General features: G+C 29.9%; 1 protein-coding gene across 1 annotated transcript; it reads left to right on the forward strand.

The window, feature by feature from the left end:
• Positions 1-424: 424 nt before the first annotated feature.
• Positions 425-1472, forward strand: TRIADDRAFT_62916 (uncharacterized protein; the record flags this gene model as incomplete). The annotated part of the gene is made up of 3 exons (XM_002118898.1): positions 425-1088; positions 1155-1264; positions 1413-1472. Coding segments are annotated over 3 exons (834 nt in total), but the record flags the coding sequence as incomplete, so codon positions are not given.
• Between the last annotated feature and the right edge of the window lie 91 nt (positions 1473-1563).

Genomic DNA, 1563 nt, shown 5'->3' on the forward strand with positions numbered 1-1563 from the left:
AGCATTTTAATGCTCGTGGCAATCCAATAAAGTATCAACAAATGTAAATGCGATAATAGTTATGGATCACCACAGTCGAGACTAAAGTCTCTCCTTCGTGATGACTGTGGGAGGTAGGATACAATTTCTCTCATTCATGATGACTAGTTCTGGTGTGAATTGTAACAATTCTGGATCACCACGGTTGTTGTGCAACCTCGTGATGACAAAAATAAAAACGTCATTGCGAGGATGCGATAGCATCCGTGGCAATCCAGATATACACTCTACTTCATGATGATAAGGTTCATTATAAATTTCTTATTTCTTATCTGCAGTTCGGGTTAAATAAAGATAAATAATTAACAAGTTGATACAATCTAGAGTTGATTATGGTGTTCTTTTATGCGACTTTAGTTGTATGAAAGTAATAGAGGAGTGAAAAATGACAAAATTATATAATAAACTTTTTCAAAGCTTAATGATTGTATCAACTATTAAATTTGGGGTTGTAGATGCGAAAGCAGAAACATTTATTAGAGGAGGTTATGGAATAAGCATATCAGATAGACTTAATGATTATGGTAAAGATGGCTATGTTCCAGCTTCTAAGCCAAAAAATTCATGGGTATATGATGTTAGTGTTGGTTATAAATTGAATAACAATATTTTGCTAGATATTGGTTATAAAAAATTTTCTAAATTTAAATATAGTGCAATTGATCCTAGTAAATATTCTTACAAGCAAGATATTAGTTCTGATACTTATACTATAAATACTCAGTATAATTTTGATAATAATTCCAAAATATTCCCATTTTTAAGAATGGGGGTTGGTATTTCAAAAAATAAGCTTGGAAAATATAATGTAATAAACCTTGATGATAACTCCAAAAAATATACTTTGGATTCAAATAAATCGAATAATTTCACTTTTAATATAGGAGCAGGGCTTGGGTATAAAATAAGTGAAAAGTTATATGTAGATTTTAGATATGAATATACTGATTTAGGCAAGATTAAAAACTCTAGTAAAGTATTAGAAAACACCATCCAAGAAAATATAAAACCTCCAGTTTCTTCATTGAAAGCAAATAGTTTTCATATAGGTTTTTCTTATTATTTCAACTAACTTTTATATAGGTAAATAATGTCAAATACTTTTCACCATAAAGAGCAACAAAGAAAAAATGAACAGTTAATTCAAGAGCATCAAAAATTACAAAATTATATTATAGACGCCCATAAAAAAATGCAGGATCATTTAATAGATTCTCATAATCAGGTAACTGCATTAAATATGAAATCTATTAGTAATCCAGCGTTTAAGGTGACTGGGTGGTATGCAAATTATAGAACTTATCAAGCAGATTATCAGCCAGAGAATATTCCAGCTAATATTGATCAAATCGACTATGCTTTTTTTCAAATAGGAAATTGCAAGCAAAACCCTGATACAGTTGATTCTCAGTGGAATAAGTATAAAAATTCAGGTGAAGTGACTTGTGAGCAAGATCCAAGCGCTTATTCAACAGGGAAATATGATTTACAAATTTACAGTACTGATCCATATTCTGATTTATA

Source organism: Trichoplax adhaerens, genomic scaffold (genome assembly GCF_000150275.1).
Source record: "Trichoplax adhaerens TRIADscaffold_2421 genomic scaffold, whole genome shotgun sequence".
Classification (NCBI taxonomy): Eukaryota; Metazoa; Placozoa; class Uniplacotomia; order Trichoplacea; family Trichoplacidae; genus Trichoplax; species Trichoplax adhaerens.